Consider the following 16,768-nt stretch of genomic DNA (forward strand, 5'->3'; position numbering starts at 1 on the left):
CAAAGCTCTTACCCCACTGCAAGAAGCCAATAGCCTTAACAAATAGTAGAATTATTCTTCTAAGACTTAGAAAAGGTAGATGTAAACAAACACAAATGAAAACTAGGTGGAAATACTATGTGCAGGCATTAATGCTGCAGGAAATTTAGCCATTCATTTCAGTGAAAGCAACATCAAGCCTTCAATATGAACAGTGATACCTAACATAAGAGCTTCTGTTCTTTGTTTTTTGCTTTTCCATTTTCTCAAATAATTTAAAAATATCTTAAGGGATGGAGGATAATTTAGAGGAGATTTTATTCTAGCTTCACTTTCATGTATTTTTAACCTTTTACTACCTGATTAAAATCTGTTAAAATGAACAACAAGAAATATTATCCATATATACTTGCAGTCCCTGCTATTTTAAATTCTATTCTACATTAGCAGCTTTGGTAATGCACTGCTAACATGGCTGAACAAAGGCAACGTGCTTTGTCAACATCAGGGGAAGCGTTATATGAAATCCTGGCCCTAGAGAAGGGAGCAACACATGATGAGATTAAGAAGTCCTACAGGTATGTCAAATGTGCTTTGCAACATGTCTAAAAATACTTGTGTGTCTGGCATGATTATTATGGTAAAACCTTCTAGGTTACCTGCACTGTAGACATTCATTGTTACAAATTTTTTTTGCACCATAAGCCTGAAAAGAATCAGAGATGATGCAATGTGAACCTATTGATTTCATCCCACAAGCAAACTGTGTGCTTCATCTAAAATGTTATAATCTAGCTGAATGAGAGGTCAGACTGTTAGGGTAAAATAACGCAGACTATGCTTGTGAAGTGCAGTCTTTGAATACTGCACCCAGTCCTTGTGTTAACAACTTATCCTGAAGTATGTTGAAAAGTAAAGCCAATGCAGAAAAGTGCTATAATAACGATTCAAGAACTAGAGTAAGAGACATAAGGAGTTCCATCAGTTTATCTTATCATAAAGAAGACAAATAATAGATTGTTTGGTTATAGTGTGTCATGTCTTTGAAGGGGAAAAATGCTAGGTGTGAGAAGGTTCTTCACTTTATGAAGGCAGGCATAACCAAAACCAGTGCTTGGAATCTGCAAAAAGCAATATGAGCTGAAAGAGAGGTACATGGTTTTAACAGTGAGTGTAACCAACCACTGAAACATACTGGCACAGGAAATGGTATGTTCTCTATTGAAAAAGAAGAGAGGACTTTAAGGTAAGTTTTACTCAAACACGAGTTATCAAAACGGTGAAAAGTATTTTACTGTTGAAAACAAGACCTAGAAGTAAGACTAGAAGATTTTATGGGCCTTTTTGCTCTTAAATCTGTTCTGCTGCTATTAAAAAGAGAAAGAACTTTAAATGTCATGAGTGAAATAGATGTTCTTGACATGGAAATATGCCAGACATGTACTTGCAGGTTTAATAAATATAGTAAAACTTTTATTACAGCATCATTCTGGGTGTTGTTGGTTGCACTGTATTACCAGTCAAACTTTAGCACAGCTTGCTTTTCCTATAAAATGCAAGAATATATTTGAAGTGAAAAAGAGGTTATGAAATAGATCTACCTGCATCATTGTTTAGTCTGAATTTTGCTGGGACTCTGTCCTCTGTGTTTTTGAACAAATTGCATCTCTCCTGCTTTCTGTTCCTAAAGGCATATAATCAATGGAGGTGGGAGAAGTAGTGAATGTTCAAACTCTTCACACAATGGAAAGAAAACTATTGACATCTCATGATTCTGTTGTCTTGCATAACTGTACCACTGGGGGATAAACTTACTACAGTATCAAATTCACTCATGACTTGCACCTTCTGTGTCCCTGTAGTATAGCCTGGCTGCAGAAACCATCTTCTGTATCAAACCTCATGTTTTTCTGTTGCTTTTACATTTAAATTTATGAAAAGGAGGCCTTCGTTAATCCCCAAAGGAGAGAGTTGTCATGGAAGAATGTAGAATGGAATTAACTATATTTAATGCTGAACATGAAGAAGGATGATTTACACAGTGATCTATGGTAAAACTGACAGTGGTGCTTTATCCATCTTTATTAGTAATTACAGCAAAAAAAAGGCTGCTTCTGACTAAAGTGGAAATGTCAGAGGGATTCACTTTTAATGGAGTAGCTGTAAATATTTGCAAGATAAAATGATGAGTCAGTCTCATAGATTTGCTTTAATTATCTTTTAATTTATGCTAATCCAAAAATCTGCTGCTGAAGTGGTATTCTTTAGTACAAGGTATAAAACCAGCAATACCTGATTCTGAGTTTCCTGCCACTATTAATTAAGTCAGTATTAATCATACTACCACAGCCCAGGGCAAAATTTACTTTTTAATAAACATGACAGAGGTACCTCTCTGTGCTTTTATTTGGAGTTTAGCACAGTCTAATTTATCAAGGAGTAAAGCTAATAGGCTTCTAAGCAGCAGAATTTCAAAGGAGACCTGTTTATGTTCACTACCCTACAAAAAAATCTTTAGAAACTTTTTTGGCATAATAACTTAAATTGTACTTTGCCTTCTGCTTTCCAGTCTGACAGTGAAGGAATATGCAGATGGATATGGTATTTCTTATATTTTCTTCAGAACTTTGAAAAGATCCAATCTGACAGACTAGTTACAAAAAAATAAGTACATCAACATCTCTGTGAGTGAGTACACATTGGAGATTTAGAATTTTGTGAGTAAATGAATGCAGTACCCTGAATACCATTTACTGACTGCCAAAAAAGAAGGCTAATCACTTACCTATGCTTATGCCAATGCCCTGTGCTACTTCTGATACAGCCCTGAATGCTCTCATCCACTGCGCACATGACGAGGTTGGGCCCCAGGCAAAGGGCACTATATCCAGGCAAGGGGAAAGAAAAAAGTTGGAGAATGAGGGCATTAATCCCGCTGCCTCTCACATGCGAAGCAAGCGCTCTACCACTTGAGCTAATTCCCCAGCCCACGGCCTCTGCCTGAGGTCCCCTCCCCTCCCAGGCACCCACCCCTGACCCAGGATGCCCTGCACCCAAAGCCTGAGCCTCCCAACAGCCTCGCTCTCACACCCCCACCCACTCACCCACTCACCTTCCTGCTGGGGGTGACCCCTGACAACCTCGGTGCTCAGGACCACCATCCCCTGCCCAGGGTTCACCTGAAACTGCCTTGGCTGGTCTTCTCCCCACCTTAGGCAAGAGTTCAACGCTGGGCAGCCCTTGAAGGGGAGCCACCCGGGCAGGGCCAAAAGGCAGAGGTGCCGCAGGGTCTGGGCCAGAGCCAAAAGGGCACTCCTTCGAGCCGGAGTTGAACCAGCGACCTAAGGATGGCCGTGCAAGGGAGCCTACAGTCCTCCGCTCTACCAGCTGAGCTATCGAAGGAATCATGGGATAGCATTGACACCTCCCGCCTCCATCACACGCTCATCCAACCATTCTGCTCTCACACCACTCCCGCATACCCGCATGACTCTCCTCAGCAGGAAGAAACACAGGCTTGCCTTACACCCGCATTGCCCACAACCTCTCAGGCCCACACCACCTGACCAGGGCAGACCCACCCGTGGTGGCTCGCTCCAAGCGAGCGTCCAGAGCAGAACGTACAATCGTCATGGTGAGGAAGGGACAACTGCATGCCAGGAGGTCACTGCATAGGGCAGGGTGACGATCACGTCCAGTGAGTGCCAGGCAGGTCCAGACTGACAAGCCAGGGATGAAGTCAAGACAGAAGATCTGTCTGCACGTCAGCGTCTGTATCAAGGGTCACTGCGGCTGGACATCTCCGTGGCCGGGGCCATGGCTGAGCTAGAGACCAGGACTCCTAGCATGTAGCTCGGAAGGAGAGTGAAGGCCTAGGCAGGGCTGAACACACATACAGCTCCTGGACCCATGGGTGGAGGTGGAGGCCCCACACGAGGCTGGTCAGGGCCAGTCAGGCCTATTAGGGCTCTCAGGGCCCGGACGAGACGTAAGGGTAGCCATGCAAGGGAGCCTGCAGTCCTCTGCTCCACCAGCAGAGCTACTGATGGACTGGCAGGGCCCCCTCCCAGCTCTGCCTCCATGACAGAGCAGTCAAAGAAATCAGCTTGGATGAGACCTCAGGACATCTCTACTCAAACCTCCTCCAAGCAGCCTGAGCTTGGGGATCACAGCAGCTTGCTCAAAGCTTCATCCAGTCGGCTCGTGCCAGCCTCCAAGCATGGAGACTGCAGAGCACTCCGGGGCACCCTTCTTCTCCTGCCTGCCTGGCGTGAGGGGAGAACAAATTGAACCCGCCCTGCTTCAGTTGTGGGCCGTTGCTTCTCATGCCTCTGGCAATCACCACAGTAAAAGGCCTATACCTGTTGAATCAATAATCTCCTGACAGGCGTTGGAAAGCTGCTGCTTAGCTCCCCCAAAGCCCTCTCTTCTCCAGGCTCTGGACAAGCCCACATTCACTGACATCTCCTCACGGGGCAAATGCGCCTGCTCCCAACCGTCACGGTGGCCTTGTTCCGAGGTCACTGCACTTGGTCAACGTCTGTCTTCTACACAGAGGCCCGAAGCCGGCCGTGTTCTTCGAGATGCCATCAGTCAAGCGCTGAGTAAAGGTGCTGAGTAAAATCCCATCCCTCGATCCAGGGCCCGGGCTGCCCTTGGTGCAGCCCTGGATGCTGTCCTTTTCTGTGCGGCCCAGGTGCACCGCGAGCTCCCCACAGCCCCCAGAGAACAGAGGGCCCCAGGCAGAGGGCCCTGTGTCCCGGCAAGGGGAGTGAAAAGCATTGGAGAATGCGGGCATCGATCCTGCTGCCTCTCGCATGCTAAGCGAGCGCTCTACCACTTGAGCTAATTCCCCAGCCCACGGCCTCTGCCTGAGGTCCCCTCCCCTCCCAGGCACCCACCCCTGACCCAGGATGCCCTGCACCCAAAGCCTGAGCCTCCCAACAGCCTCGCTCTCACACCCCCACCCACTCACCCACTCACCTTCCTGCTGGGGGCGACCCCTGACAACCTCGGTGCTCAGGACCACCATCCCCTGCCCAGGGTTCACCTGAAACTGCCTTGGCTGGTCTTCTCCCCACCTTAGGCAAGAGTTCAACGCTGGGCAGCCCTTGAAGGGGAGCCACCCGGGCAGGGCCAAAAGGCAGAGGTGCCGCAGGGTCTGGGCCAGAGCCAAAAGGGCACTCCTTCGAGCCGGAGTTGAACCAGCGACCTAAGGATGGCCGTGCAAGGGAGCCTACAGTCCTCCGCTCTACCAGCTGAGCTATCGAAGGAATCATGGGGCCCTGCCCCTTACCTCGCCCATCACACACTCATCCGACACTTCTCCACGCAAAGCGCAGAATGACGCCTCTACTCCAACACCATGCTTCAAACAGCCCCAGCTCCAACATCACACCACCTTGCTCAACCCTTTAGCCCATCAAATCATGCAGACCCCCAAACAGAAGAACTCCACAGGCTCCCTGGACGTCATCTTCTACAGCTGCACTCTCCTCAGGGCCAAAAAAAGCTTACCCGTATCCACCTGCATTCATCTTGATCCAATTTCACTGTGCTGTCTTTTGCCCTCTGCTCAAGCACCAGACAAAAGGACAGCATTTCCTCTGCTCATTGACCGCCTCCTAAGTGCTGGAAGGTCCTGCGTAAGGCCTCTGAACTTCGCTTTCTCCAGGCTGAACATGCTCAGTGTCCTCAGCCCATCCTCACACAGAAACCCCTCCATTCCCTGAGCTTCGTGGTGGCCCTCCACTGAAGCGCCTCCACTTCATTCATGTCTCTCCTGTACAGGGGAGCTCACAGCTGGACACAGGACTTGAGATGACATTTGACGTCTGTCAAGCAAAGAGGGAGAAAAGAAGGTCCCCTGTTAAACTGCCCACGCTGCTCTTGTAACAACCCCAGGATGTTGTCCTACCCTTTGCTGTCTGGGTGCACTGCGAGCTCCCCACAGCCCCCCAAAGGACACGGGCCCCAGGCAAAGGGCCCTGTGTCCCGGCAAGGGGAGTGAAAAGCATTGGAGAATGCGGGCATCGATCCCGCTGCCTCTCACATGCTAAGCGAGCGCTCTACCACTTGAGCTAATTCCCCAGCCCACGGCCTCTGCCTGAGGTCCCCTCCCCTCCCAGGCACCCACCCCTGACCCAGGATGCCCTGCACCCAAAGCCTGCGCCTCCCATCGGCCTCGCTCTCACACCCCCACCCACTCACCCACTCACTTTCCTGCTGGAGGCGACCCCTCTGACAAAACCAGAACTCAGGGTCAAGTCACTTGGGAGCCTGCGTGCAGCCCCACCACCACGCGCATTTGGCTGTCGGAGCTCAGAAACAACTTGGAGCGTGTGCAAATGGTGGCCTTGCATGAAAATGCTACGAGAAGCCTGAGCAGGGGCCCGGCCCTCCTTGGCACGGGAGATGCTTTGAAGCTGAGCCTCTTGCCCTCGGTACCTTCCTGAGAACCGCTGGATCTGGCTTGCAGCTCTGCCTGTGCCTGCCCACGTTCCTCATTGATGCTGAGCCTGGCCATGACCCTTGGACTCAAGTAGCCTGCCTGAACTCCCACCGGCTTGAGCGGGGCCGTGGAGCTGCCTGTGCACCGCACGACTGCGACTGAAGCTTGTGCAGCCTTCCCAATTGGTCCCGAGCAGCCTTTTTGGCCTCAACCGCTCCCATCGGACCTCACAAGTGCCTCCTCAGCGTGACCTTTCCTGCTTAAGAGACAAAGGTGCCGCAGGGTCTGGGCCAGAGCCAAAAGGGCACTCCTTCGAGCCGGAGTTGAACCAGCGACCTAAGGATGGCCGTGCAAGGGAGCCTACAGTCCTCCGCTCTACCAGCTGAGCTATCGAAGGAATCATGGGATAGCATTGACACCTCCCGCCTCCATCACACGCTCATCCAACCATTCTGCTCTCACACCACTCCCGCATACCCGCATGACTCTCCTCAGCAGGAAGAAACACAGGCTTGCCTTACACCCGCATTGCCCACAACCTCTCAGGCCCACACCACCTGACCAGGGCAGACCCACCCGTGGTGGCTCGCTCCAAGCGAGCGTCCAGAGCAGAACGTACAATCGTCATGGTGAGGAAGGGACAACTGCATGCCAGGAGGTCACTGCATAGGGCAGGGTGACGATCACGTCCAGTGAGTGCCAGGCAGGTCCAGACTGACAAGCCAGGGATGAAGTCAAGACAGAAGATCTGTCTGCACGTCAGCGTCTGTATCAAGGGTCACTGCGGCTGGACATCTCCGTGGCCGGGGCCATGGCTGAGCTAGAGACCAGGACTCCTAGCATGTAGCTCGGAAGGAGAGTGAAGGCCTAGGCAGGGCTGAACACACATACAGCTCCTGGACCCATGGGTGGAGGTGGAGGCCCCACACGAGGCTGGTCAGGGCCAGTCAGGCCTATTAGGGCTCTCAGGGCCCGGACGAGACGTAAGGGTAGCCATGCAAGGGAGCCTGCAGTCCTCTGCTCCACCAGCAGAGCTACTGATGGACTGGCAGGGCCCCCTCCCAGCTCTGCCTCCATGACAGAGCAGTCAAAGAAATCAGCTTGGATGAGACCTCAGGACATCTCTACTCAAACCTCCTCCAAGCAGCCTGAGCTTGGGGATCACAGCAGCTTGCTCAAAGCTTCATCCAGTCGGCTCGTGCCAGCCTCCAAGCATGGAGACTGCAGAGCACTCCGGGGCACCCTTCTTCTCCTGCCTGCCTGGCGTGAGGGGAGAACAAATTGAACCCGCCCTGCTTCAGTTGTGGGCCGTTGCTTCTCATGCCTCTGGCAATCACCACAGTAAAAGGCCTATACCTGTTGAATCAATAATCTCCTGACAGGCGTTGGAAAGCTGCTGCTTAGCTCCCCCAAAGCCCTCTCTTCTCCAGGCTCTGGACAAGCCCACATTCACTGACATCTCCTCACGGGGCAAATGCGCCTGCTCCCAACCGTCACGGTGGCCTTGTTCCGAGGTCACTGCACTTGGTCAACGTCTGTCTTCTACACAGAGGCCCGAAGCCGGCCGTGTTCTTCGAGATGCCATCAGTCAAGCGCTGAGTAAAGGTGCTGAGTAAAATCCCATCCCTCGATCCAGGGCCCGGGCTGCCCTTGGTGCAGCCCTGGATGCTGTCCTTTTCTGTGCGGCCCAGGTGCACCGCGAGCTCCCCACAGCCCCCAGAGAACAGAGGGCCCCAGGCAGAGGGCCCTGTGTCCCGGCAAGGGGAGTGAAAAGCATTGGAGAATGCAGGCATCGATCCTGCTGCCTCTCGCATGCTAAGCGAGCGCTCTACCACTTGAGCTAATTCCCCAGCCCACGGCCTCTGCCTGAGGTCCCCTCCCCTCCCAGGCCCCCACCCCTGACCCAGGATGCCCTGCACCCAAAGCCTGAGCCTCCCAACAGCCTCGCTCTCACACCCCCACCCACTCACCCACTCACCTTCCTGCTGGGGGCGACCCCTGACAACCTCGGTGCTCAGGACCACCATCCCCTGCCCAGGGTTCACCTGAAACTGCCTTGGCTGGTCTTCTCCCCACCTTAGGCAAGAGTTCAACGCTGGGCAGCCCTTGAAGGGGAGCCACCCGGGCAGGGCCAAAAGGCAGAGGTGCCGCAGGGTCTGGGCCAGAGCCAAAAGGGCACTCCTTCGAGCCGGAGTTGAACCAGCGACCTAAGGATGGCCGTGCAAGGGAGCCTACAGTCCTCCGCTCTACCAGCTGAGCTATCGAAGGAATCATGGGGCCCTGCCCCTTACCTCGCCCATCACACACTCATCCGACACTTCTCCACGCAAAGCGCAGAATGACGCCTCTACTCCAACACCACGCTTCAAACAGCCCCAGCTCCAACATCACACCACCTTGCTCAACCCTTTAGCCCATCAAATCATGCAGACCCCCAAACAGAAGAACTCCAACAGGCTCCCTGGACGTCATCTTCTACAGCTGCACTCTCCTCAGGGCCAAAAAAAGCTTACCCGTATCCACCTGCATTCATCTTGATCCAATTTCACTGTGCTGTCTTTTGCCCTCTGCTCAAGCACCAGACAAAAGGACAGCATTTCCTCTGCTCACTGACCGCCTCCTAAGTGCTGGAAGGTCCTGCGTAAGGCCTCTGAACTTCGCTTTCTCCAGGCTGAACATGCTCAGTGTCCTCAGCCCATCCTCACACAGAAACCCCTCCATTCCCTGAGCTTCGTGGTGGCCCTCCACTGAAGCGCCTCCACTTCATTCATGTCTCTCCTGTACAGGGGAGCTCACAGCTGGACACAGGACTTGAGATGACATTTGACGTCTGTCAAGCAAAGAGGGAGAAAAGAAGGTCCCCTGTTAAACTGCCCACGCTGCTCTTGTAACAACCCCAGGATGTTGTCCTACCCTTTGCTGTCTGGGTGCACTGCGAGCTCCCCACAGCCCCCCAAAGGACACGGGCCCCAGGCAAAGGGCCCTGTGTCCCGGCAAGGGGAGTGAAAAGCATTGGAGAATGCGGGCATCGATCCCGCTGCCTCTCACATGCTAAGCGAGCGCTCTACCACTTGAGCTAATTCCCCAGCCCACGGCCTCTGCCTGAGGTCCCCTCCCCTCCCAGGCACCCACCCCTGACCCAGGATGCCCTGCACCCAAAGCCTGCGCCTCCCATCGGCCTCGCTCTCACACCCCCACCCACTCACCCACTCACTTTCCTGCTGGAGGCGACCCCTCTGACAAAACCAGAACTCAGGGTCAAGTCACTTGGGAGCCTGCGTGCAGCCCCACCACCACGCGCATTTGGCTGTCGGAGCTCAGAAACAACTTGGAGCGTGTGCAAATGGTGGCCTTGCATGAAAATGCTACGAGAAGCCTGAGCAGGGGCCCGGCCCTCCTTGGCACGGGAGATGCTTTGAAGCTGAGCCTCTTGCCCTCGGTACCTTCCTGAGAACCGCTGGATCTGGCTTGCAGCTCTGCCTGTGCCTGCCCACGTTCCTCATTGATGCTGAGCCTGGCCATGACCCTTGGACTCAAGTAGCCTGCCTGAACTCCCACCGGCTTGAGCGGGGCCGTGGAGCTGCCTGTGCACCGCACGACTGCGACTGAAGCTTGTGCAGCCTTCCCAATTGGTCCCGAGCAGCCTTTTTGGCCTCAACCGCTCCCATCGGACCTCACAAGTGCCTCCTCAGCGTGACCTTTCCTGCTTAAGAGACAAAGGTGCCGCAGGGTCTGGGCCAGAGCCAAAAGGGCACTCCTTCGAGCCGGAGTTGAACCAGCGACCTAAGGATGGCCGTGCAAGGGAGCCTACAGTCCTCCGCTCTACCAGCTGAGCTATCGAAGGAATCATGGGATAGCATTGACACCTCCCGCCTCCATCACACGCTCATCCAACCATTCTGCTCTCACACCACTCCCGCATACCCGCATGACTCTCCTCAGCAGGAAGAAACACAGGCTTGCCTTACACCCGCATTGCCCACAACCTCTCAGGCCCACACCACCTGACCAGGGCAGACCCACCCGTGGTGGCTCGCTCCAAGCGAGCGTCCAGAGCAGAACGTACAATCGTCATGGTGAGGAAGGGACAACTGCATGCCAGGAGGTCACTGCATAGGGCAGGGTGACGATCACGTCCAGTGAGTGCCAGGCAGGTCCAGACTGACAAGCCAGGGATGAAGTCAAGACAGAAGATCTGTCTGCACGTCAGCGTCTGTATCAAGGGTCACTGCGGCTGGACATCTCCGTGGCCGGGGCCATGGCTGAGCTAGAGACCAGGACTCCTAGCATGTAGCTCGGAAGGAGAGTGAAGGCCTAGGCAGGGCTGAACACACATACAGCTCCTGGACCCATGGGTGGAGGTGGAGGCCCCACACGAGGCTGGTCAGGGCCAGTCAGGCCTATTAGGGCTCTCAGGGCCCGGACGAGACGTAAGGGTAGCCATGCAAGGGAGCCTGCAGTCCTCTGCTCCACCAGCAGAGCTACTGATGGACTGGCAGGGCCCCCTCCCAGCTCTGCCTCCATGACAGAGCAGTCAAAGAAATCAGCTTGGATGAGACCTCAGGACATCTCTACTCAAACCTCCTCCAAGCAGCCTGAGCTTGGGGATCACAGCAGCTTGCTCAAAGCTTCATCCAGTCGGCTCGTGCCAGCCTCCAAGCATGGAGACTGCAGAGCACTCCGGGGCACCCTTCTTCTCCTGCCTGCCTGGCGTGAGGGGAGAACAAATTGAACCCGCCCTGCTTCAGTTGTGGGCCGTTGCTTCTCATGCCTCTGGCAATCACCACAGTAAAAGGCCTATACCTGTTGAATCAATAATCTCCTGACAGGCGTTGGAAAGCTGCTGCTTAGCTCCCCCAAAGCCCTCTCTTCTCCAGGCTCTGGACAAGCCCACATTCACTGACATCTCCTCACGGGGCAAATGCGCCTGCTCCCAACCGTCACGGTGGCCTTGTTCCGAGGTCACTGCACTTGGTCAACGTCTGTCTTCTACACAGAGGCCCGAAGCCGGCCGTGTTCTTCGAGATGCCATCAGTCAAGCGCTGAGTAAAGGTGCTGAGTAAAATCCCATCCCTCGATCCAGGGCCCGGGCTGCCCTTGGTGCAGCCCTGGATGCTGTCCTTTTCTGTGCGGCCCAGGTGCACCGCGAGCTCCCCACAGCCCCCAGAGAACAGAGGGCCCCAGGCAGAGGGCCCTGTGTCCCGGCAAGGGGAGTGAAAAGCATTGGAGAATGCAGGCATCGATCCTGCTGCCTCTCGCATGCTAAGCGAGCGCTCTACCACTTGAGCTAATTCCCCAGCCCACGGCCTCTGCCTGAGGTCCCCTCCCCTCCCAGGCCCCCACCCCTGACCCAGGATGCCCTGCACCCAAAGCCTGAGCCTCCCAACAGCCTCGCTCTCACACCCCCACCCACTCACCCACTCACCTTCCTGCTGGGGGCGACCCCTGACAACCTCGGTGCTCAGGACCACCATCCCCTGCCCAGGGTTCACCTGAAACTGCCTTGGCTGGTCTTCTCCCCACCTTAGGCAAGAGTTCAACGCTGGGCAGCCCTTGAAGGGGAGCCACCCGGGCAGGGCCAAAAGGCAGAGGTGCCGCAGGGTCTGGGCCAGAGCCAAAAGGGCACTCCTTCGAGCCGGAGTTGAACCAGCGACCTAAGGATGGCCGTGCAAGGGAGCCTACAGTCCTCCGCTCTACCAGCTGAGCTATCGAAGGAATCATGGGGCCCTGCCCCTTACCTCGCCCATCACACACTCATCCGACACTTCTCCACGCAAAGCGCAGAATGACGCCTCTACTCCAACACCACGCTTCAAACAGCCCCAGCTCCAACATCACACCACCTTGCTCAACCCTTTAGCCCATCAAATCATGCAGACCCCCAAACAGAAGAACTCCAACAGGCTCCCTGGACGTCATCTTCTACAGCTGCACTCTCCTCAGGGCCAAAAAAAGCTTACCCGTATCCACCTGCATTCATCTTGATCCAATTTCACTGTGCTGTCTTTTGCCCTCTGCTCAAGCACCAGACAAAAGGACAGCATTTCCTCTGCTCACTGACCGCCTCCTAAGTGCTGGAAGGTCCTGCGTAAGGCCTCTGAACTTCGCTTTCTCCAGGCTGAACATGCTCAGTGTCCTCAGCCCATCCTCACACAGAAACCCCTCCATTCCCTGAGCTTCGTGGTGGCCCTCCACTGAAGCGCCTCCACTTCATTCATGTCTCTCCTGTACAGGGGAGCTCACAGCTGGACACAGGACTTGAGATGACATTTGACGTCTGTCAAGCAAAGAGGGAGAAAAGAAGGTCCCCTGTTAAACTGCCCACGCTGCTCTTGTAACAACCCCAGGATGTTGTCCTACCCTTTGCTGTCTGGGTGCACTGCGAGCTCCCCACAGCCCCCCAAAGGACACGGGCCCCAGGCAAAGGGCCCTGTGTCCCGGCAAGGGGAGTGAAAAGCATTGGAGAATGCGGGCATCGATCCCGCTGCCTCTCACATGCTAAGCGAGCGCTCTACCACTTGAGCTAATTCCCCAGCCCACGGCCTCTGCCTGAGGTCCCCTCCCCTCCCAGGCACCCACCCCTGACCCAGGATGCCCTGCACCCAAAGCCTGCGCCTCCCATCGGCCTCGCTCTCACACCCCCACCCACTCACCCACTCACTTTCCTGCTGGAGGCGACCCCTCTGACAAAACCAGAACTCAGGGTCAAGTCACTTGGGAGCCTGCGTGCAGCCCCACCACCACGCGCATTTGGCTGTCGGAGCTCAGAAACAACTTGGAGCGTGTGCAAATGGTGGCCTTGCATGAAAATGCTACGAGAAGCCTGAGCAGGGGCCCGGCCCTCCTTGGCACGGGAGATGCTTTGAAGCTGAGCCTCTTGCCCTCGGTACCTTCCTGAGAACCGCTGGATCTGGCTTGCAGCTCTGCCTGTGCCTGCCCACGTTCCTCATTGATGCTGAGCCTGGCCATGACCCTTGGACTCAAGTAGCCTGCCTGAACTCCCACCGGCTTGAGCGGGGCCGTGGAGCTGCCTGTGCACCGCACGACTGCGACTGAAGCTTGTGCAGCCTTCCCAATTGGTCCCGAGCAGCCTTTTTGGCCTCAACCGCTCCCATCGGACCTCACAAGTGCCTCCTCAGCGTGACCTTTCCTGCTTAAGAGACAAAGGTGCCGCAGGGTCTGGGCCAGAGCCAAAAGGGCACTCCTTCGAGCCGGAGTTGAACCAGCGACCTAAGGATGGCCGTGCAAGGGAGCCTACAGTCCTCCGCTCTACCAGCTGAGCTATCGAAGGAATCATGGGATAGCATTGACACCTCCCGCCTCCATCACACACTCATCCAACCATTCTGCTCTCACACCACTCCCGCATACCCGCATGACTCTCCTCAGCAGGAAGAAACACAGGCTTGCCTTACACCCGCATTGCCCACAACCTCTCAGGCCCACACCACCTGACCAGGGCAGACCCACCCGTGGTGGCTCGCTCCAAGCGAGCGTCCAGAGCAGAACGTACAATCGTCATGGTGAGGAAGGGACAACTGCATGCCAGGAGGTCACTGCATAGGGCAGGGTGACGATCACGTCCAGTGAGTGCCAGGCAGGTCCAGACTGACAAGCCAGGGATGAAGTCAAGACAGAAGATCTGTCTGCACGTCAGCGTCTGTATCAAGGGTCACTGCGGCTGGACATCTCCGTGGCCGGGGCCATGGCTGAGCTAGAGACCAGGACTCCTAGCATGTAGCTCGGAAGGAGAGTGAAGGCCTAGGCAGGGCTGAACACACATACAGCTCCTGGACCCATGGGTGGAGGTGGAGGCCCCACACGAGGCTGGTCAGGGCCAGTCAGGCCTATTAGGGCTCTCAGGGCCCGGACGAGACGTAAGGGTAGCCATGCAAGGGAGCCTGCAGTCCTCTGCTCCACCAGCAGAGCTACTGATGGACTGGCAGGGCCCCCTCCCAGCTCTGCCTCCATGACAGAGCAGTCAAAGAAATCAGCTTGGATGAGACCTCAGGACATCTCTACTCAAACCTCCTCCAAGCAGCCTGAGCTTGGGGATCACAGCAGCTTGCTCAAAGCTTCATCCAGTCGGCTCGTGCCAGCCTCCAAGCATGGAGACTGCAGAGCACTCCGGGGCACCCTTCTTCTCCTGCCTGCCTGGCGTGAGGGGAGAACAAATTGAACCCGCCCTGCTTCAGTTGTGGGCCGTTGCTTCTCATGCCTCTGGCAATCACCACAGTAAAAGGCCTATACCTGTTGAATCAATAATCTCCTGACAGGCGTTGGAAAGCTGCTGCTTAGCTCCCCCAAAGCCCTCTCTTCTCCAGGCTCTGGACAAGCCCACATTCACTGACATCTCCTCACGGGGCAAATGCGCCTGCTCCCAACCGTCACGGTGGCCTTGTTCCGAGGTCACTGCACTTGGTCAACGTCTGTCTTCTACACAGAGGCCCGAAGCCGGCCGTGTTCTTCGAGATGCCATCAGTCAAGCGCTGAGTAAAGGTGCTGAGTAAAATCCCATCCCTCGATCCAGGGCCCGGGCTGCCCTTGGTGCAGCCCTGGATGCTGTCCTTTTCTGTGCGGCCCAGGTGCACCGCGAGCTCCCCACAGCCCCCAGAGAACAGAGGGCCCCAGGCAGAGGGCCCTGTGTCCCGGCAAGGGGAGTGAAAAGCATTGGAGAATGCAGGCATCGATCCTGCTGCCTCTCGCATGCTAAGCGAGCGCTCTACCACTTGAGCTAATTCCCCAGCCCACGGCCTCTGCCTGAGGTCCCCTCCCCTCCCAGGCCCCCACCCCTGACCCAGGATGCCCTGCACCCAAAGCCTGAGCCTCCCAACAGCCTCGCTCTCACACCCCCACCCACTCACCCACTCACCTTCCTGCTGGGGGCGACCCCTGACAACCTCGGTGCTCAGGACCACCATCCCCTGCCCAGGGTTCACCTGAAACTGCCTTGGCTGGTCTTCTCCCCACCTTAGGCAAGAGTTCAATGCTGGGCAGCCCTTGAAGGGGAGCCACCCGGGCAGGGCCAAAAGGCAGAGGTGCCGCAGGGTCTGGGCCAGAGCCAAAAGGGCACTCCTTCGAGCCGGAGTTGAACCAGCGACCTAAGGATGGCCGTGCAAGGGAGCCTACAGTCCTCCGCTCTACCAGCTGAGCTATCGAAGGAATCATGGGGCCCTGCCCCTTACCTCGCCCATCACACACTCATCCGACACTTCTCCACGCAAAGCGCAGAATGACGCCTCTACTCCAACACCACGCTTCAAACAGCCCCAGCTCCAACATCACACCACCTTGCTCAACCCTTTAGCCCATCAAATCATGCAGACCCCCAAACAGAAGAACTCCAACAGGCTCCCTGGACGTCATCTTCTACAGCTGCACTCTCCTCAGGGCCAAAAAAAGCTTACCCGTATCCACCTGCATTCATCTTGATCCAATTTCACTGTGCTGTCTTTTGCCCTCTGCTCAAGCACCAGACAAAAGGACAGCATTTCCTCTGCTCACTGACCGCCTCCTAAGTGCTGGAAGGTCCTGCGTAAGGCCTCTGAACTTCGCTTTCTCCAGGCTGAACATGCTCAGTGTCCTCAGCCCATCCTCACACAGAAACCCCTCCATTCCCTGAGCTTCGTGGTGGCCCTCCACTGAAGCGCCTCCACTTCATTCATGTCTCTCCTGTACAGGGGAGCTCACAGCTGGACACAGGACTTGAGATGACATTTGACGTCTGTCAAGCAAAGAGGGAGAAAAGAAGGTCCCCTGTTAAACTGCCCACGCTGCTCTTGTAACAACCCCAGGATGTTGTCCTACCCTTTGCTGTCTGGGTGCACTGCGAGCTCCCCACAGCCCCCCAAAGGACACGGGCCCCAGGCAAAGGGCCCTGTGTCCCGGCAAGGGGAGTGAAAAGCATTGGAGAATGCGGGCATCGATCCCGCTGCCTCTCACATGCTAAGCGAGCGCTCTACCACTTGAGCTAATTCCCCAGCCCACGGCCTCTGCCTGAGGTCCCCTCCCCTCCCAGGCACCCACCCCTGACCCAGGATGCCCTGCACCCAAAGCCTGCGCCTCCCATCGGCCTCGCTCTCACACCCCCACCCACTCACCCACTCACTTTCCTGCTGGAGGCGACCCCTCTGACAAAACCAGAACTCAGGGTCAAGTCACTTGGGAGCCTGCGTGCAGCCCCACCACCACGCGCATTTGGCTGTCGGAGCTCAGAAACAACTTGGAGCGTGTGCAAATGGTGGCCTTGCATGAAAATGCTACGAGAAGCCTGAGCAGGGGCCCGGCCCTCCTTGGCACGGGAGATGCTTTGAAGCTGAGCCTCTTGCCCTCGGTACC

The 16,768-nt window shown here is 55.3% G+C and overlaps 1 protein-coding gene and 15 non-coding genes across 16 annotated transcripts in view; 1 reads left to right on the forward strand and 15 right to left on the reverse strand.

The window, feature by feature from the left end:
• The first annotated feature begins 450 nt into the window (after window positions 1-450).
• DNAJC5B (DnaJ heat shock protein family (Hsp40) member C5 beta) overlaps window positions 451-16,768 on the forward strand; it is a 47,409-nt gene continuing 31,091 nt past the window's right edge. Inside the window, exon 1 of the mRNA XM_075495722.1 lies at window positions 451-557. Within this exon, the coding sequence (XP_075351837.1) occupies window positions 451-557 (107 nt within the window). The remainder of the gene's footprint in view (window positions 558-16,768) is intronic.
• Window positions 3,293-3,381, reverse strand: TRNAY-GUA (transfer RNA tyrosine (anticodon GUA)). Its single transcript is given in 2 exon segments — window positions 3,293-3,328; window positions 3,345-3,381. It is a non-coding gene; the product is annotated as a tRNA-Tyr (tRNA).
• On the reverse strand, window positions 5,164-5,252 carry TRNAY-GUA (transfer RNA tyrosine (anticodon GUA)). Its single transcript is given in 2 exon segments — window positions 5,164-5,199; window positions 5,216-5,252. It is a non-coding gene; the product is annotated as a tRNA-Tyr (tRNA).
• TRNAA-AGC (transfer RNA alanine (anticodon AGC)) lies at window positions 5,997-6,069 on the reverse strand. The gene has a single exon. It is a non-coding gene; the product is annotated as a tRNA-Ala (tRNA).
• On the reverse strand, window positions 6,739-6,827 carry TRNAY-GUA (transfer RNA tyrosine (anticodon GUA)). The gene is given in 2 exon segments: window positions 6,739-6,774; window positions 6,791-6,827. It is a non-coding gene; the product is annotated as a tRNA-Tyr (tRNA).
• TRNAA-AGC (transfer RNA alanine (anticodon AGC)) lies at window positions 8,208-8,280 on the reverse strand. Its single transcript has one exon. It is a non-coding gene; the product is annotated as a tRNA-Ala (tRNA).
• TRNAY-GUA (transfer RNA tyrosine (anticodon GUA)) lies at window positions 8,610-8,698 on the reverse strand. The gene is given in 2 exon segments: window positions 8,610-8,645; window positions 8,662-8,698. It is a non-coding gene; the product is annotated as a tRNA-Tyr (tRNA).
• On the reverse strand, window positions 9,444-9,516 carry TRNAA-AGC (transfer RNA alanine (anticodon AGC)). Its single transcript has one exon. It is a non-coding gene; the product is annotated as a tRNA-Ala (tRNA).
• TRNAY-GUA (transfer RNA tyrosine (anticodon GUA)) lies at window positions 10,186-10,274 on the reverse strand. Its single transcript is given in 2 exon segments — window positions 10,186-10,221; window positions 10,238-10,274. It is a non-coding gene; the product is annotated as a tRNA-Tyr (tRNA).
• Window positions 11,655-11,727, reverse strand: TRNAA-AGC (transfer RNA alanine (anticodon AGC)). The gene has a single exon. It is a non-coding gene; the product is annotated as a tRNA-Ala (tRNA).
• Window positions 12,057-12,145, reverse strand: TRNAY-GUA (transfer RNA tyrosine (anticodon GUA)). Its single transcript is given in 2 exon segments — window positions 12,057-12,092; window positions 12,109-12,145. It is a non-coding gene; the product is annotated as a tRNA-Tyr (tRNA).
• On the reverse strand, window positions 12,891-12,963 carry TRNAA-AGC (transfer RNA alanine (anticodon AGC)). The gene has a single exon. It is a non-coding gene; the product is annotated as a tRNA-Ala (tRNA).
• TRNAY-GUA (transfer RNA tyrosine (anticodon GUA)) lies at window positions 13,633-13,721 on the reverse strand. The gene is given in 2 exon segments: window positions 13,633-13,668; window positions 13,685-13,721. It is a non-coding gene; the product is annotated as a tRNA-Tyr (tRNA).
• Window positions 15,102-15,174, reverse strand: TRNAA-AGC (transfer RNA alanine (anticodon AGC)). The gene has a single exon. It is a non-coding gene; the product is annotated as a tRNA-Ala (tRNA).
• On the reverse strand, window positions 15,504-15,592 carry TRNAY-GUA (transfer RNA tyrosine (anticodon GUA)). The gene is given in 2 exon segments: window positions 15,504-15,539; window positions 15,556-15,592. It is a non-coding gene; the product is annotated as a tRNA-Tyr (tRNA).
• On the reverse strand, window positions 16,338-16,410 carry TRNAA-AGC (transfer RNA alanine (anticodon AGC)). Its single transcript has one exon. It is a non-coding gene; the product is annotated as a tRNA-Ala (tRNA).

This window comes from Mycteria americana, chromosome 2, assembly GCF_035582795.1.
Source record: "Mycteria americana isolate JAX WOST 10 ecotype Jacksonville Zoo and Gardens chromosome 2, USCA_MyAme_1.0, whole genome shotgun sequence".
NCBI classification, from domain to species: domain Eukaryota; kingdom Metazoa; phylum Chordata; class Aves; order Ciconiiformes; family Ciconiidae; genus Mycteria; species Mycteria americana.